We start from the raw sequence: 17,031 nt of genomic DNA, 5'->3' as shown, positions 1-17,031 counted from the left end.
TGGCTTACTGCAAACAGGATGCATGTTTTGGAATATTTGTTTTTCTACACAAGCTTCCTTCTTTGCACTCTGTCAATTAGGTTAGTATTGTGAAGTAATTACTACGTTGTTGATCCACCCTCAGTTTCTGCTATAAAATCCATTAAAACTAACGGTTTAATATAACGCTTTGTATTCAGGACATAAAGTTAATTTCATTGCCACATTTTTTGCAGTATTACTTGTGCCTTATTGCACACCGGATGCATGTTTTGGAATATTTTTGTTCTGTACAAACTTCCTTTTCAATATGTCATTTAGGTTAGTATTGTGGAGTAACTACAATGTAGTTGATCCATCCTCAGTTTTCTATCACAGCCGTTTCCTTCCTCTCCGGCAACTGAGTTAGGAAGGACACCTGTATCTTTGTAGTGACTGGGTGTATTGATAAATCATCCAAAGTTTAATGAATAACTGCACCATGCTCAAAGGAATATTCAATGCCTTTTGTTTGTTTTTACCCATCTACCAATAGGTGCCCTTTGCGAGGCATGGGAAAACCTCCCTGGTCTTTGTGGTTGAATCTGTGTTTTAAATTCACTGCTCAACTGAGGGACTTTACAGATAATTGTATGTGTGGGGTACAGAGATGAGGTAATCATTCAAAAATCCTGTTAAACACTATTATTGCGCACAGAGTGAGGCCATGCAACTTATGATGTGACTTGTTATGCACATTTTTACTCCTGATCTTATTTAGGCTTGCCATAGCAAAGGGGTTGAATACTTATTTACGCAAGATAAATTATGTAAACATACCGTTCCAGTCAAAAGTTTGGACACTCATTCAAGGGTTTTTCTTCATTTTTTCTATTTTCTACATTAATAATAGTGAATCAAAACTATGAAATAGTAAGTGTGAGTAAGTGTGTCCTCCACAATCACCCAAACTCAACCCAATTGAGATGGTTTGGGATGAGTTGGACTGCAGACTGAAAGAAAAGCAGCCAACAAGTGCTTAGCATATGTGGGAACTCCTTCAAGACTGTTGGAAAAACATTCCAGGTGAAGCTGGTTGAGAGAATGCCAAGCATGTGCAAAGCTGTCAAGGCAAAGGGTGGTGGCTACTTTGTAGAATCTAAAATATATATTGATTTGTTTAACACTTTTTTGTTTTATTACATGATCCCATATGTTATTTCATAGTTTTGATGTCTTCACTATTATTCTACAATGTAGAAAATAGTCCAAAATAAAGAAAAGCTCTTGAATGAGTAAATGTGTCCAAACTTTTGACTGGTACTGTAATTCCACTTCGACATTATGAGGTATTGTGTGTAGGCCAGTCACACAAATTCTACATTTAAATCTGAAGGCACTGTAGCCAGGACCTACTGGCTAAAACTTGACATTTACAGATACTGATGATACTAGATACTGATGATACTAGGTAGCCTAGTGGTTAGAGCGTTGGACTAGTAACCTACTGGCTAAGGTACAGCTAAGGCACTGTTCCTAAGCCGTCATTGAAAATAAGATTTTTTTTCTTAACTGACTTGCCTAGTTAAATAACGGTAAAATAAAAAGCTTGTAGGCCTAATGTGTATTGTGAAGGCTATACAAAAAAATCCTTTGTCCTCCCTGTGTTGTACACTTACCAAACAATATAATCAAGAAGTATTGTTAAGGAAACCATCCACTGGCACGCAGACAAGGCTGCATAAATACAGTGGAACATAATGTAGGCCTACCTGTTACAACTGACCCGTGTTACATTCAGCCGTGGCCTCCACCAAGGCACTGAGCGCTAAATGCTACAAAACCATGCTATTATATACACTCCGGTTTAATGAGTTGCGAAATAAATGTAGTCGCAGTGGAAAGCTCGGATCCCCCTCTTTCAAAAGTGCTTTTAGAATAACATTCTAAATGTATTGTGCATAAAATGTACATCAATAATTAGCATACATGTCAAAGTGTAGGTGACATGCGAATTTAGCTTACAGCTTCTCATGTCTACACCAATGCTGAAATGGAGATGCCTGAAAATGTAGCCAACTTTAATTAGACTTTTGATTACATAAATATAGGCTAAACGCCAGTCATGTTTGATAAATATAATGAAGGACAAACGGTAACGTCTAAAAGGCTTGAGTCTGTCGGCATACTTAAGGCACGGTTCATTCACATAGGAGAGAAATGACAGTGCCTGTTGCACACCGCCCATTGGAATCGGAGCTATCAGCATTTTGAAACACTTTAACCATAAACTTAATTGTTTGTCATTTTATAAAGCATGTCTATCTAATCTTGTTTCAAAGTAGTCTAGCCAAAAACCGACCATTGAAATGTTGAGGTCATTATTACTGCCGTGAGCGTATTTCTGCGGTTATAATGTGAAGAAATAAGATGATCAACATTTTAAGCTAAACGTTCTGATCTGTTGCATCAGCCTCATTGCTTTTTTACGTTTATTTTTGATTTACAGTGGTTGCATGAATTTGGGATCTACCGTCACACAACTGTCCTAGAATCTGTTTTGAACTGTGCAAGACATATTTTTTCTATTGTCTCCGGGACGACTAGATGCCCTTAAATTTCAAGCCGCCTCGAGATAAATATTTAGTTCTCGCACAAGCTGAGCAATAGAATAGGTAACCTATTCTATTAGGTAACCTATTCTATGGGGGAACAGTAGATTGACATATGCCAGTGATTTTGCGGTTCGTTTCTCGTCTTGTTGGCTGAGGAGAGATAAATGTGGACAGTTCTTCTAGCATCTTCAAAGTGTGCCTCGGAATTCCATAAGAAGGATGTACGCCGTTGCATTCCCGATGTGTCGGTCTTCACTTGTACTTCGGAGCTGTGAGAAGGAGCTGATCACGTGACCGGCATTGGCTAATAAGAATTGAGATCTGAGAAAGCCATGTGAGTGAGAGGTGCTTCAGAGCACCGCGATTGGTAGCCGGGGGAAGGGAATTATTATTATTATATTCAGCCGAAGGGCACAACGGCCACAAGGCATGGCTTTTTGGTGGGGGGAATAATGGACACACAAGGGGCATCAAAGGCCATGCTGCCGGGAAATTCGCAGTCTGGACCTACCGGAATTAGTCCAAAAATAAATACTTGTTTAATTTTCTGTAGCGAAAGGTTACTCCACACTAACCTGTGTTCATGATGACATGGGTGGTCTCGGGTGTCACTTGTGAACACACACTGCCTCCCATCCTCTTGGCAAACTTGTTCACCATCGACTGGAGAGAAAGTGGAAAAATCTGTCATCAGTAAGCAAACTCGAGACTCAAGTGCCACAGAAGTACAACCAGTATCTTATATGGTAGATTAAAGTTATATTAAAACCTAATGACATCAAGTATTATCAAACATTTAAAACACCTGGAACGTGTGAATTGACGTACTAGGATGTGTCACAGAAACATTTACCTGTTCAGGTGCACTGAGTCCTGATGCTACCAGCACCAACTTGACCCCAGCGGGTTCCCGCAGTGGAGTGTGCGTTGATGGGTGTGTGTTGGCAGGCTGGATGGCCCCCGGGGTATCCTGGACCTCCAGCCCAGCTGAGGGAGCATTGGTCCCGCTGTGCACTCTGACCACTGACGACCCCTGGTTGGGCCTCGCTCTCATGCTGCTCCTTAGGACCCGTCCTGACTGTCTGCCAAGCCGCCCTGCTGACGTAGACACGCAAATACATTCATATACTACAAAATAACACTAATAAATCGAAACCGTGAACTAACAAACATGTAATACTACTATGGATGTGTACAAAACAGACTAGCTATGACCTCCGTAAGGCAACGACGGTACAGGGACAAAGTAGAGTTGCAATTCAACGGCTCAGACACAAGACGCATGTGGCAGGGACTCCAGACAATCACGGATTATAAAGGGAAAGCCAGCCATGTCACGGACACCGTCGCCTCGCTCCCGGACAAGCTAAACACCCACTTCGCCCGCTTCCAGGAAAAACAACACCTAGCCGCCAACGTGGGCTCCCGCTGCTCACAAGGACTATGTGCTCCCGATCTCCATGGTCGACGTGAGTAAGGAGTTCAAGTGCGTTAACCCTCGCAAGGCTGCCAGCCCAGAAGGCATCCCAAATCGCGTCATCAGAGCATGTGCAGACCAGCTGGCTGGTGTGTTTATGGGACATAGTCAATCTCTCCCTATTCCAGTCTGTTGTCCCCACTTCAAAATGTCCACTAGTGATGCACCGATATGACATTTTTGTCCGATACCAATATCTGATATTTTCCTTGCAAAAAAAACAAAACTATAATGATACCCCATATTTCTAATTTTAGCAGCCTTTTAAGCATTCTAGTACAGTTAAATAGTTAACACCTATACGACCACAGCAGTCTAAGGCACTGCATCTCAGTGCAAGAGGCATCACTACAGTCCCTGGTTCAAATCCAGGCTGTAGCACATCCGGCTGTGATTGGGAGTCCCATAGGGCAGCGCACAATTGTCCCGGCGTCGTACGGGTTTGGCCGGGGTAGGCCGTCATTGTAAATAAGAATTTATTCTTAACTGACTTGCCTAGTTAAATAAAGGTTACACGCGCACACACACTGACCAAAAAGTTATTTTGTTGGCATTTACGTATGTCCCCATTACCAGTAAAACATAATCAAAACCAATTTCTTTCACGTACTTGCTGTTTCGTTGTTCATTTGTTCATTCTCAACCAGGATTTCTATGGAACGCCGTTTGGGTCTTGCGTGTCAAATAACACACCATTTGGCGTGTCAAATAACACACCATTTGGCGTGTCAAATAACACACCATTTGGCGTGTCAAATAACACACCATTTGGCGTGTCAAATAACACACCATTTGGCGTGTCAAATAACACACCATTTGGCGTGTCAAATAACACACCATTTGGCGTGTCAAATAACACTTTACACGTTATATAGGTATGCACGTCAGCTTTGACATTGGTTTTGCACATCGGCGTTAAACTTGATACGGTCACCAATATATCGTGCATCCCTAAACATAAGCATTTCGCTGCACCTGCGATAAAACCTGCAAAACTGTGCGCGACAAATAAACTTTGATTTGATGCAAGTTCATGGCAACACACAAACACTCTCAGATTAAGACAGAGATGGGTATTCTCTATACTACTATGGCTTTTGACTCGGTATTTTCTCGCCTCCTTCTCAAAACGCATTGGAGAAAAATTTGGGAAGGACCTCAGACCTTCCACAAAATCATTTTTGGTCTTATTAGTCTAATGCCATTGTAGTAGCCACTGGATCCGTGGACTTACCCCCAGTCCCCTCATGTTTGGTGCGGCAGGGCGTGGTGGGGGTGGGCCCAAGGCCCTCACAGTCTCCAAGACCAGGGGACGGTGAGGCTGCATTTCCCCCAATGTTTTGGGCACCTTCCCTAGGGGAGAAGAAGAGAGAACATCATACTATGTGGAAAGTTTTTGGGAAAGAGCAGCCACAGCAAAGAACCACAAGAAAGAGACATTGACATATATACATTTAAATAATACAATTGTGGTTGACAGTTATGACTAAAAGCTTAACCCTTGTGATTAAAAATGGAATATAACCTAGTGAAGCAAGATTCAATTGCGATTTGGTGAATCAAAAAATATGCAATAGAAACTTACTCAGGGACATTTTGATTAGGATAAGGTAATGCAGCAACTTGACAGAACTCCTGTATTTAAATGACCAGTGGCTAGATGATAGTCCCAGGTAAAAGACGTCATTGCAACCCATTCCTTACAATTTCCCCAATGTCTCCAGACATGCACAGTAAAATAGAGGCCAGCAAAACTTGTCTCATATGATCCCAGTCTCTCCTCTTTTTCCCCCTCATCCCTCTTTCAGGGCCGACCCTAGCCTTTTGGTGAGGTGAAATGAGATTTGGTTGGTTGGGGAGGGCCCCAACCTTCGGGCAAAACATTTTAGTGGGCCCCCTCTTGTACGATCTAAAGTAAATTTGCTGCAATTCTACACATTTTGCCATGGGGAGTAGAGGAAATGTTGCAGTTTTAAAGCAAGATTTATGCAATTCTACAAATTTTGCCAGGGGCGGAAAGAAGGTTAGCAATTTTATAACAAATTTCCTGCAATTCTACCCATTTTCCCATTGGGTGGAGAGAAATGTTTGCAGTTTTAAAGCTCATTTCCTGCAATTCTACACATTTTGCCAAGACTTATGCCAAGTTAATGATATCGGATATCGGTTAATGATATCGGTTAGAGTTAGAGTGACAAAATCAATGGGAGCCCCCTGGAGGTCAGGGCCCCTGGGCACATGCCCGGTCAGGATGTGGCCATGATTACTGCAAGTTAAAATAGCTGGCTAGACTAACTTAGCAATCTAAAAATTGCTAGCTGACATGGCTAATTGAGTGACTGTCATAAGAGAAAAACTGCTGATACAAAACCAAATTTTGAAGTTGCACCTTGTGTATTCTTCTATTCTAACTCTCAACAGTAAGTTGAGACCCTGACTGAGTTCCCGAAAAAAAATGCTTTAATTGAGTCTGGGGCCCCCTAACGGCCGGGGGCCCTAAGCGACTGCTTATGTTGCTTATGCCTGGAGCCGGCCCTGCTCTCTCCCTCCCCCAGAGGACAGCACTTAGAACCCTGGAGATGAGTAAGGAGGGAGAGATAGGGAGATGCAGTCAAGCGGGAGAGATAAATTACCGTGGCAACCCAAGTTTCCCTCTAAGTGCTCCAAATGACAAATAAGATGCAGCCGCTAATTACTTTTTGATTCTCCGCAGCATAAGCAGATTCCGGCTTCATTAGGGAGATTATCCGCCTGTCCTCCGAGATGCATCACCCTCTATCCAAAAAACTGCACCAGGCAGACGCTGAGCTAGCTAAAACAAAGATACTAGCTAACACGAGCTAACTTTCTTGGACTTTCCCCTCAGTCACGGGTTGAGGGAAAAAGCAATTACATGGCAGACACTTAAAAATATTGGTATGTTGAGGATGAAATTCATGCCCTGAAAATGGCTCTGAAGCTGATACCCCACTCTGGTTGAAATGAGCGTATACTGCCCGAAGGTTGCAGCCAACGACACCCACCCCCCTCCATCAGTCGTGCCTCAATAAGTCGCAGATTCAGATGACTTGCTGTTGTGGTGATGGCTCATAAGTAAGCAGCTGGCAATAATAGTGCTCCCATCTCATGCTGTGAATAAAAAGTCTACTTATCATCTAAGTGCGATTTCCTACATTCGAAACTCGGTGGGGGACGACCCTGTTTTCTGTTGCACTGAGTTCAATTAAAAACACCCAAATTATGATTTTTCTAATTGCACAGACTTAATTTGTGCTACTTTGCGATAACATTTATTTTTTCAATAACTCCCACATATTTGATGAAGTAGTAAGCAAAACCTAACCAACAGCACCGGGTTATCAAAGTGATTGTGTAGTGAAGCGTTGAATAAGTCATAATTTCATAAAGTCTGTTGTTAATGTGTGGTGCCTCGTTAACCTCTGGCTTTGCTCACCTGCTGACAGACCTCTTCCTGGTGCCCTGGCCACACGGCAGGGTCGCCTGGAGATCAAGGCCTGAGGAGACTAAACAAACAAAACCAACAAATTCAGGTCAGCTGCCATTCGAAAGTAGACAGCTTTCAAACAATACTGTCAACCAGTCCCCTGCTCGTATTTCTTAAAAAGGTATACTGAACTGAAACCATCTCCTATTCTACACGACAGACAATTTCCTCTTCTGTACAATACATTTCTATCTGATCGGTCGGTTATGTTGCACCCTCCTGAACAAAGCCCAGTTCTGTACCTGTGGACCTGTCTGGTTGAAGCAACGCTGGGGGATATGAGGCCCCGGGGTTGACTTTGGCCCCAGTGGGCTCCTCCTCCTCCTTCTCCTGGAGCGCTTCAGACACCAACGCCATCATTCTCTCCAGCCTCCGCAGCTCCTCCTGCATCGCAACCTTTTGCTGAAAGAGAGAAAGGGAGAGCGAGATACATAACTATAGATGAGCGAGGCAGAATGAGGAAAATTATATACCGCAATTGAAAAAAAGACAATGTCTGGTAAAATTGGTGGAGCGCCTGCTTAGTGTGTATTTGTGTACGTACACTACATGACAAAAAGTATGTGGACACCTGCTCGTCAAACATCTCATTCCAAAATCATGGGCATTAATATGGAGTTGGTCCCCCTGTGCTGCTATAACAGTCTCCACTCTTCTGGAAGGCTTTCCACTAGATGTTGGAATATTGCTGTAGGGACTTGCTTCCATTCAGCCACAAGAGTATTAGTGCGGTCGGGCACTGATGTTGGGCGATTAGGCCTGGCTCGCGGTCGGCATTCCAATTCATCCCAAAGGTGTTCGATGGGGTTGAGGTCCAGGCTCTGTGCAGCTCAGTCAAGTTCTTCCACACCGAGCTCGACAAACCATTTCTGTATGGTCCTTGCTTTGTGCATGAGGGCATTGTCATGCTGAAACAAGAAAGGGGCGTGCCACATAGATGGAAGCACAGAATCATCTAGAATGCTATTGTATGCTGTAGCATTAAGACGTCCCTTCACTGGAACTAAGGGGCCATGCCAAAACCATGAAAAATATCCCCAGACCATTATTCCTCCGACACTAAACTTTACGGGTAGGTAGCGTTCTCCTGGCATCTGCCAAAACCAGATTAGTCCGTCAGACTGCCAGATGGTAAAGCGTGATTGATCACTCCAGAGAACACGTTTCCACTGCTCCAGAGTCCAATGGCGATGAACTTTACACCACTCCAGCCGACGCTTGGCAGTGTGCGTGGTGATGTTAGGCTTGTGTGCAGCTGCTCGGCCATGGAAACCCATTTCATGAAGCTCCCGACGAAGGGTTATTGTGCTGATGTTGCTTCCAGAGGCAGTTTGGAACTCTGTAGTGAGTGTTGCAACCGAGGAAAGACGTGCTAGCACTAGCACTCGTCTGTGAGCTTGTATGGCCTACCACTTTGTGGCTGAGCCGTTGTTGCTCCTAGACATTGCCACTTCACAATAACAGCACTTACAGTTGACCGGGGCAGCTCTAGCAAGGCAGAAATTTGACGAAATGACTTGTTGGAATGGTGGCATCGTATGACGGTGCCACATTGAAAGTCACTGAGCTCGTCAGTATTGGCCATTCTACTGCCAATGTTTGTCTATGAAGATTGCATGGCTGTGTGCTTGATTTTATACACTGGTCAACAATGAGTGTGCCTGAAATAACCAAATCTACTCATTTGAAGGGGTGTCCACATACACAAAATATACAGAAGTGTGTGTGTGTGTGTAAGTTCTAACGCATGGGTCGCCTTTACGCTGATACGGGTAAACAATAGAAAACGTCCATCAACTAGGAGAGGATGGATCTAGGCATGTCATTCGACTGGTGGTGGCAGAACCAAACATTAAAGATGGATTTTCTGCCATGCAGCATTACTGGAGTTGGCAGCGGAAACTTGCTTGAAGCACTGAACACTTCATCAAAAAGAGGTAAAGAGACAGAAGGATGGAGAGGGGGAAGACAGAAAGAGACAGACCAAGAGGTAAAAATTTTTTAGGGAGAGTACACACACACACACACACAAAGAGAGATGGAGATAAAGAAACAGAGAGAGAGTAAGTTGGGGTGTAGTCATTTGTCTGAGGGGAAGACCTAGGGTTCAACGGTTCAGGGCAGATATGGAAGACACTCAGCCCCAAAAGGCTTGCAGCCATGCCCCCTAGATGTGTCAGGGCTTTGGCTAAGCTCATTACTCACTGACCATGACTGAGCATTGAGCCAGAACCATACAGACCCAGAATGACGACTGGTGAGTAAATCCTCTATGAAGGCCAAGAGATGGGATGTATGAGATTATTTTCTAATCGGAGTAACATATACTGTAGGTAGTCAGCGGTTAAAAATTGCCAAACACATGCGCACAAGCAAGCGTGCATTGGACGCTCGTAGACACAGACACACGCTTGTCAGAGACCCAATCCTCAACTGGCTGTACAGCTGTGAATAAACTCCTCTCCGCTGCCTAAAACCACATAAACCAAACTCCCAATCAAATACAGCAGACAAAGTAGGAGTGCATGAAGACAGATGGGGCAGAAAACGAGAGTCATCTCCTCGGCCGCATTTCCTCAAACTTAAATGAAATGCAATTTAGAAAGATGCTGAGGGGGACATTCTTTCCATGTAGTGGGTCTTCCAATCACTGACATGCTTGGTGAAGAAAAATTAAATAAATGCAATGTCTGCCATCTATTGGTCATGGCGTGCCAATGCAGCACAAAGCATCCAATACTGCAAACTACTACTTCTTGTGATATAGAGGGCCATATTTACATTTGAAAATTATAGCTACATGTGTACCAAAGATGGGTGTGACACGTATTGAGTATTAAATTAGCTGGAAAATATTGGAAAAAATGCAGAGAAAACATTTATGCTTAGCTGAGATTTAGATATATTTATATATATTTTTTAAAAAGTTTATTTTTAAAGACATCACTACCCCGTGTGAGATTTACACACTAGGGTTTCCTTTTATTAAAAAATACATCAAAGTAAGTTATAACTTGGTTCGTAATGTCTACCGTCTAGTAATATATGAAATAACAGGGCGGAGTATAAATATCCTTACCTGAGTGGCAATGCACTCGCTTGAAAATTGTGATGATTCCTGTGTCAGGCCAGTGTCACCTGCCATTCCTTCCCCTGAAAGATCAGAAACATTTGAAAATGCAATTACGCATTTCATGTTTCAGTCTCAGTTCAATCACAGGTAATAAGATTAATATAATAAGGCCTAAAATTTACTCACCTTCTTCTGGTGTTCCAAACAGGTCCACAGATGCCTGGCTGGTGGTGACCCATTCAGGACTGGGGCACATGGGAGGACTGCTCGCTCGCTGCCCATCTTCAGCTGCAGCACAGGTAACATCACCAGCCTCCCTGTAGCTTCCTTGTTCCCTCGCATGGTCTTTGAGCAATGTGACTGATTCCTCCTCCTCCTCCTCAGCGGTTGGTGGACAAGCCGAAGGTCTGAAAATTTGCGCAAGAGAAGGCAGTTCCTCTTCCTCCCCACTGCAGTCGGACTCCGAGGAAGACTCCAGTCGCTGAGCCTTCCTCCGCTTTAGGGTGCTCTTGATGGGAGAGTGCAAGCTGACCACACCACTTCCTTTAGTCCTCTCTGCCTCTTGGATAACTACTGATTGGATAATTGGAAGGAGGTCATCTGGAGTCAAGGAGGACTCTGTATTGGCCATGTTTCCAGTCATGTTCTCTGGCCACGTTTTGTTTGCCTCCACTGCAGTGTCTGATCCAACACTGTGGCTACTCTCCAGAACTGTTGGACTTTTCCTCATGCTGCCCTCCACTTTGTATGGCTGCTGACTTTTAGGGACTCTAAGTTGCTTTGAAGCTACAGGTGTCGGATCTGGTAGATTTTCCTTAGAGGCGCCAAAAGCTGGAAAGAGCAGACCAGAACCCACAGCTTGGAGGGGAGATTCCATTTGGCTTTTTGTGACTTTGTTGGGACTGAGGGCACTTTTTGAGCTGTTGCCAGAAAGCCTGGCCAGAATCTGTTTCTGGGTCTTCCCACTGGTATCAGGGTTCGAAGACTCCACTAAATACTGAGGTGGTCTGGTAAGAATGGACTTTCTGAGCCTTTTACAATTCCTCTGCGCTTTTTCTTGTGAAATATTGTTGAGGGAACTTGAAGGTGGGCTCAAATGACTAGAGCAAGAATTTTCAAATACTGTTCTTTTCTCAGATTCCTGTTGGACTGTGGGACACTCCGTTGTCCTTGAAAATCCCTGCCCATTTCCTGCTTCCATATCTGTGCCGAGATGTTCGTTCTCTTGAGTCTTTGTAAGAGTTGTATTTTCCTTGTTGGACCAGAAGGAACTCCTCTTGATATTTGGACTACCAAGGTGGAAAGACTTCCTTTTGGTGGCTTTGAAGCTCTTCAGCAGTTGCTCAGTGTCCAGCTCACTGTCATTCCGGTCATCCTCCTCCAGATCAATACATTTGGCCTGGCTGGCTGACGTCTCTTGTGGTACATCTAATGGTTTGATAACCGGATTACTTTGGTTTACACTCTCAGGCACGGCACATGAGACACTTGCCTCAGGAGTACTAATTGAACTTGGTACCATAGTCACTGAACAAGCAACATCAGCGTGACAAGGACTTCCTGTACTTGGGACTTCAACAATAGACTCCTCAACTGGGTTCACTTTCTGTGACTCAATCATTTCACACAATCTTTTCTCGCTAGAGTCCAAGTTCTCAATACCTCCCATTTCTTCATCTAAAACACATCCATTTTTCCTTAGAGCCTTTTCTGTATTTTGGTTCTGCAAACAAGCCACATTATCCCTGTCAGTGTCAGCTTTCGCCTCCTCTGATTGCTGCATCTTGTTGCAGTCTGAATCAAGAACGTCAACCTTTGTGGATGTTGCAGTGCTGATCTTCTTGTTACTCCCTTGTACTTCCTCTGTGAAGAGCTGAAGCCTCCGACTCCTCCTGGTTCTCCTCATGATCGGGCTTCCTGGATCCTCACTGCTAGGGTAACTCTCAATCTGAACCTCAGTCTGGCCTGACGGTCTGCTCTTAGGTATCTTAGGGTCAATTCCACCCTCTCCGACACCCACAAGGACTAAGGACTTGGCTGCCTTGCTCTTCTCCACCTTGATGTTTTCCCCTTTTTTCTTGGCAGGCTTTTTTTGCTCGTTATTCTCCGACTTTACTTTCCCTTGTAAATCCCCGTCAACGTCCTGCCACCTACCGTGCATCTTTTTATTTGGCTTCCTCCTAGATTCCCGTAGTGGCACATCAAACACAGGACTGTCCTCTACATCTTCATTCTCTTTGTTGTCACCTTCTGGCAACTCATCAAGCTCTTCACCTTGCTTGTCAGAGCTATTAGAGTTCAGCTCCCCAGTCAGGTCAATCAACTTATCTTCTTCAGTATCTCTTGGGTGTTCATTGGGAGGATCCTCTTGTGGTTCTGTCATCTCTGGTCGGTCATCCATAACACTGTCTTCATTCTCCTCAGATCTTGGTCTCTTGACAAAGTCAGCAGGTGTCAGTTTATTACTCATCCTCCTTTTGGCAATCTTCTTCGGGATTGGGAGTTCCTCAGCTGGACAGGGTGGTGGAGGGTCTGTGATTGCTCTGTTCTGTGGTGAAAAACTGCGGTTCCCTCTTCGATCCCGTTTGTAAACAGCCCCAAATACCAGCTCCTCAAGACATTTGCCACGCTCTTCTCTCTTTGGACTCTCGTCCTTATTTCTGAGGTTATCCTCTAAGGGTGAGGCGGGGGAACATCTTCCTGCCAAAGAAACTGAGTCATAAGAGCCCTCTGTGATTTTCTCCTTCTCAGAGTTTTCTTCTGTTGAGGAATTATTCATGAGCCACTCAGAGACTTTCTCTAGACTTTTCTTCTGATTCTGGTCAATCATTTCAGTCAAGGACTTTCTTTTGTTATTCCTCAAAGATCGTCTGACAGGTTGGTCTATGACTTTTTCAGGGAGGCTTGGTGGATCTTGAGGATGAGTGGTTATCTTTTTTCCTAGCTTTTGGGGTCGTGAAGGAGCTCTTTCAACAACCACAGGTATTTCTGCCTCTAATGCTGGCTTCTGTTTTTCTGTGGTGGAGGTAGCTTTAGAGTCATCGGTATCCTTTTCAATGGCTGGAGGTATGTCACCTAGGCCGCTATCAAACCCCTCGTCCGAAATGACAGGGCAAGAATCTTCAAGACCCATGAGCTTTGCAAAGCCATCCTTGGCTGAAGAGAGAGGCATGGGGGTGACTAACACAAGACAAATAATAATCATATGCTCAAATAATCATGTGAAAAGCATGCTTTTAAAAAGACACATTCTAAGACTTTCAGTAATTTCAATGAATGAAATATACACTATTATTTAGAATGACTTATTCTTATTAATCTACTAATACAGCTGTCCATTAATAATGCTATTACGGAATAGTTACAGGAAAATTGACAACACACCATACCCAAATTAAATCTCTCACCTGCTATAGTTGACGAGCAGGACATTGGAAACTCATGATCCTCGTCATCAGCACGGTCAGTGGCCCACACGTCATCAGATGAGACATCATGGCCGTTTTTCTTCTGCACAGTCTCTGTGACACTGTTTAGAAGAGAAAGGAAACGAAAGATGGAAGGAAATGTTGAATGAAATACTAATTCATTTGAAAAATATTTATATAGGAGTGACAGATATAAAAAGACTTTTTTTTATTTTTTATATATACTTAGTTTTTATTGTAGGAACACAAAGAAAGTACAAATAAAGTAAAATAAAATAACAAAAAAGATCTGGCAGTTACAGTGCACGTCATACCTTCATCATCATATTAGTTACATTGACATCTTTGAATTAGACCTTTTCCAAGTACAAAACCCATTTTCCCCAGTATTCCTGACCTCTCTCCTGTTGAGTTCTTAAAGCAAAGGTCATACGCTCCATGTGGTGTATTTCTTCTACAATGTCTATCCATTGTGTCACTGTGGGAGGGTCTTTTTGTAGCCATTTCCTAGTGATAGCCTTTTTACTGGCTGCCAGTAGGACCTTCAAGAGGTACTTTTCTCTATTGTGTAAGTTAATAAAAAATACTTCTTGTAAGTAAATGTACCACGTCTTTATTAAAACTAGCGCTATAATTGTTTTCGGTGCTACTGTTCTTACCTATGTCTCCTCATCTGGGACATTCCAGTGAAGTCTGAAAAAAATGTTACAGTCAAACTAAGTCATCATTATCAAAATTCTACCACATCTCAAACATTACTTATAGTATAGTACCATGTTTTGGAGATAGAAGCTAAACGATGTGGCTCACAGTTTGTGCAGGTGTCATGTTCATAGGCCTGGACCATATTCTGCAATCCCTCGGCCAATTTCTGGAACCCAGGGCTCTCCTGCAAACTCCTGCACACAGACAACAGGGTCAAATAACACAATTCACCCAACTGTAAATCACACGTAGTCACTAGTTACCAGAAAACAGGCTTACACCCAGAGTCTGATTCATTATGGCAGAATAATTCAAAACATTGTGTTCTTTTGAGAAGTACAGCATAGTACAATTTTCATTTGAAAGCATATCTCTGACACATTTACTCTCATAATGAATGCAATTCAGGAGAGGAGGTTGTTATTCCTCTACAATCAATACGGCATACCTTTTTGTGATCTTTATCTTACAAACTGGACAGTTGGCCTCCTTTCTCCTACTGCTGTCCAAAAGCTTTATTATGCAAAACCTAATTCATGGAGAGAGCAACAACTGTGAGTGATTGTACAACGTAAAAACAATGCCAGGTTAGTGGGAGATGTCAATACGTAACACTGTCATTGAAAATAAACGTTAAAATCACTTACAAACATCCAGCTACACTACATAATGAACCAGCAGAAAAGGACCACAGCAAAGAAAGTGAAAGCTTACTTACTTGCAAAACTGGTGGTCACACTTAGTAGACACAGGTGTGCTCATCAATTCCAAACTACATGGAACAGAGAGCATAGAGCAGAAGAACAAACTATGAACAGGATCATAATTGCCTACTTCCTGCTGCTTATCAGACAACAATTGATTTCAACATAAAGAAGACACAGCCTGCATACTAAACAGTAAACTTCCACCAAAAGTATATGAAACATCAACACACCTTACACAATACAGAAATTTTCTACAGATGGCTAACGTTATTCTGCTATCACACTCACCATATTGGACACTGCAAGATCTCCCAGATGACAGAGATCCCCCGTCTGACATCTTCAGCCTTCGGGGTCTTCATGGTGTTCATTTTCTCATGTGCAGCACAACTGTAGCCAAGTAATGGGTGATTTCATTAGTTTCTGACCATCCTGACAACAGAAATAATTGGAGCTTTTCCTAGCAAGTTGATTTCCTAGCCTTCTATGTTCCCACTAGCTGCTATTAGCATCACTGGTGTATCTCTGAAACTGGAAACACTTATCTCCCTCACTAGCTTTAAGCACCAGCTGTCAGAGCAGCTCATAGATTACTGCACCTGTACATAGCCCATCTATAATTTAGCCCAAATAACTACCTCTTTACCTACTGTATTTATTTATTTATTTATTTTGCTCCTTTGCACCCCATTATTTCTATCTCTACTTTTTTCTATCTATACTATCTCTACTTTTTTTTACTTTTTTTACTTGCTATATTGTATTTACTTCGCCACCATGGCCTTTTTATATTTTTATTTATTTATATATATATTTTGTTTGCCTTCACCTCCCTTATCTCACCTCACTTGCTCATATTGTATATAGACTTATTTTTCACTGTATTATTGACTGTATGTTTGTTTTACTCCATGTGTAACTATGTGTTGTTGTATGTGTCGAACTGCTTTGCTTTATCTTGGCCAGGTCGCAATTGTAAATGAGAACGTGTTCTCAATTTGCCTACCTGGTTAAATAAAGGTGAAATAAATAAATAAAATAAAATTTAGTGTATGAAGCCAGAAGTTAAATTACATTTCAAGTTAGTGTGCCGGTGGGCAAAATAAAAGTCCTGCACGCCCGCCATATGTGGACCAAAAAGGAATAATTTGTGGGGGAATTTTATTTTGACATGAGGTAAGCAGAGAAGAAGTGGGTCTACAACAGACCCACGTTTAGAGAGTCTGTTGAATAATACATTATTTAGAAATGTTGTCTTAAATTCCCCCATCATATCGACACTCAGTTGAAATTTATATATATATATATATATATATATATATATATATATATATATATATATATATATATATTTTTTTTTTTTACTTCTGGATTCCAGCTGACTGTTTTTGTGCAACCCAATAGGGAGCAACGCTAGCGTATGTAAATACACTCACGTTGCTAAAAGCAGCTAAGGCCTGACGTATTTCATTTTGCAATCTTCATCGGAATCTTGCCCCACTACTGTAGTAATCACTACAATTGCACTAGAACTGTGTATTTTTGTTATTACTTGATATTTTT

General features: G+C 42.6%; 1 protein-coding gene across 3 annotated transcripts in view; it reads right to left on the bottom strand.

Annotated features, from left to right (window-relative positions):
- The window catches only part of LOC129855320 (breast cancer type 1 susceptibility protein homolog), a 42,539-nt gene that overhangs the window by 23,425 nt on the left and 2,083 nt on the right, over nt 1-17,031 (bottom strand). Inside the window, exons 2-14 of one of the 3 annotated variants that reach the window (XM_055922855.1) lie at nt 15,757-15,858; nt 15,480-15,533; nt 15,210-15,290; nt 14,867-14,955; nt 14,716-14,749; nt 14,036-14,157; nt 10,815-13,808; nt 10,635-10,708; nt 7,798-7,957; nt 7,505-7,574; nt 5,285-5,403; nt 3,427-3,671; nt 3,149-3,236 (exon numbers count right to left, since the gene is read on the bottom strand). In XM_055922855.1, coding sequence (XP_055778830.1) covers nt 3,149-3,236; nt 3,427-3,671; nt 5,285-5,403; nt 7,505-7,574; nt 7,798-7,957; nt 10,635-10,708; nt 10,815-13,808; nt 14,036-14,157; nt 14,716-14,749; nt 14,867-14,955; nt 15,210-15,290; nt 15,480-15,533; nt 15,757-15,839 — 4,213 coding nt within the window. In that variant the 5' untranslated portion in view covers nt 15,840-15,858. The remainder of the gene's footprint in view (nt 1-3,148; nt 3,237-3,426; nt 3,672-5,284; nt 5,404-7,504; nt 7,575-7,797; nt 7,958-10,634; nt 10,709-10,814; nt 13,809-14,035; nt 14,158-14,715; nt 14,750-14,866; nt 14,956-15,209; nt 15,291-15,479; nt 15,534-15,756; nt 15,859-17,031) is intronic. The other 2 variants (XM_055922863.1, XM_055922873.1) reach the window with 2 other exon arrangements.

Source organism: Salvelinus fontinalis, chromosome 1 (genome assembly GCF_029448725.1).
Source record: "Salvelinus fontinalis isolate EN_2023a chromosome 1, ASM2944872v1, whole genome shotgun sequence".
Taxonomy (NCBI): Eukaryota; Metazoa; Chordata; class Actinopteri; order Salmoniformes; family Salmonidae; genus Salvelinus; species Salvelinus fontinalis.
This window is presented reverse-complemented; position numbering and strand designations above follow the sequence as displayed.